General features: G+C 37.8%; 1 protein-coding gene across 1 annotated transcript; it reads left to right on the top strand.

Moving 5' to 3' along the window:
• Positions 1 to 541: 541 nt before the first annotated feature.
• Positions 542 to 1,549, top strand: LOC135213342 (uncharacterized). The gene has a single exon (XM_064247319.1). The coding sequence runs from the start codon at positions 542 to 544 to the stop codon at positions 1,547 to 1,549; it is 1,008 nt and encodes a 335-aa protein (XP_064103389.1).
• Positions 1,550 to 1,597: the final 48 nt, after the last annotated feature.

The following is a 1,597-nucleotide window of genomic DNA, read 5'->3' as shown; positions in this document are numbered from 1 at the left end:
TGCACGAAATACAATACTTTGGAGACTAGAAGAGTTCGTATTCATGAATTACAACTATGCTTTGGTTGTTCAAGAAAGGGTCATCGTTTATTTGAATGTAACGGTAAGACACCTTGTTTCAACTGTAATGTGCTAGACTATTACCTAATTCTATGAGCGTTAATGTAAATTTGTCTCAGCAACCTTCTAGCACCAAATCAGGTCATAGTAGAGTTGATAATAAGCCTATAGAAACTGCTCGATCGCAGCCTAGTTTCAGTACTAGTCAGAAATCAGCGGCTACGAATAATCAGAGTAATTATCAGAATAATGTTAACAGTAATCAAGTAGCTGTGAAAAATGTCGCATCTCTTCGACCGACAGCGTTACCGACAGCCACCCTTGGAGTAATGATGGGAATCGGATCCCGGTTCGAGCCTTTTTAGACAGCGGATCTCAAAGAACGTTCATGAACCCAGATGTTGTTGAGAAATTGAACTTAGTGCCCATAAAACAAATGGAACTTACATTAATTACGTTGGGAGATAATGTTGAAACCAAAATGTTTGATGTAGTAAGAGTAATGGTTCGAGCAGGTACTAAACGTATTAAATTAAATGCTGTTGTTTGTAATCATGTTACCACTTCCATACACACACATGGTCTACACAATGTGTATCTGCGATTGCAAGAACGAGGTGTTAAACTGGCCGATAGGAATATTGAATCAGATACCCTCAGTGATATAGGTTTGATTATTGGTGCTGATTATTATAATGCATTTGTGTATTGTCACGATAAATATGATGATGTATGTTTGCTTGGTAGCACCGCCGGTGCTGTTATTTTTGGTCCTATACCAAATTGGGCTTGTAATCTTATCAGTGATGATGAAAATGTAAGATCTGTAATAAGTACACTTAGTATAGTTTGCTCGAGAGCCACTGCTTCTGTAAATCCTCTTGGCAACGAGGATATTTCTAGACTGTGGTCATTAGATACGATCGGCATCGGGAAGGATGCGCGATCCTATAACGATCAAGCAGCGATCGAACATTTCAATGAGACTATTGTAAAGACTGATAACAAATATACGATTGATTTGCCATTTAAGAGCGATGCCAGACCCCCTACGGGTTATAGAAAAGCCTTAGGTCAATTATATTCACTTAAGAGAACCTTTGAGTCTAAACCAGTCATGTTTGATCAATACCAGTGTGTTTTAGATGAATATGTTAAGTTAGGATTTGTTGAGGAGGTAAAGTTAGAAGATAACTCCTTTGATCCAGTTGATGGCATCAATCATTATTTACCTCACCACCCAGTTTTTAAGGAATCTGCTACGACTCCAATTAGGATAGTTTTCAATGCAAGTAGTAAGGAGTCACACCATGCAAAGTCCCTCAATGATTGTTTACCTGCAGGACCTATTCTGGCGACGAAATTGACAGATATGCTGCTGGAATTTCGTCAGAACAAATATGCTGTAGTAGCAGACATAAGGAAAGCTTTTCTTAGAATAGGAATTAATGAAAATCACAGATTTCACAAGATTCTTATGGTTTGCTGATAGAGATTTCAAGCATGTCAAGACTTTTAGATTTAAGGTTTTATTGTT

This window comes from Macrobrachium nipponense, chromosome 42 (genome assembly GCF_015104395.2).
Source record: "Macrobrachium nipponense isolate FS-2020 chromosome 42, ASM1510439v2, whole genome shotgun sequence".
NCBI classification, from domain to species: Eukaryota; Metazoa; Arthropoda; class Malacostraca; order Decapoda; family Palaemonidae; genus Macrobrachium; species Macrobrachium nipponense.
Note: the sequence above shows the minus strand (reverse complement) of the source record. Positions and strands in the feature narration are given on the sequence as shown.

Coding starts and splice junctions, on each gene's coding strand:
- LOC135213342 (XM_064247319.1), top strand. CDS start 542: ATGTTTGATGTAGTAAGAGTAATGGTTCGAGCAGGTACTAAACGTATT.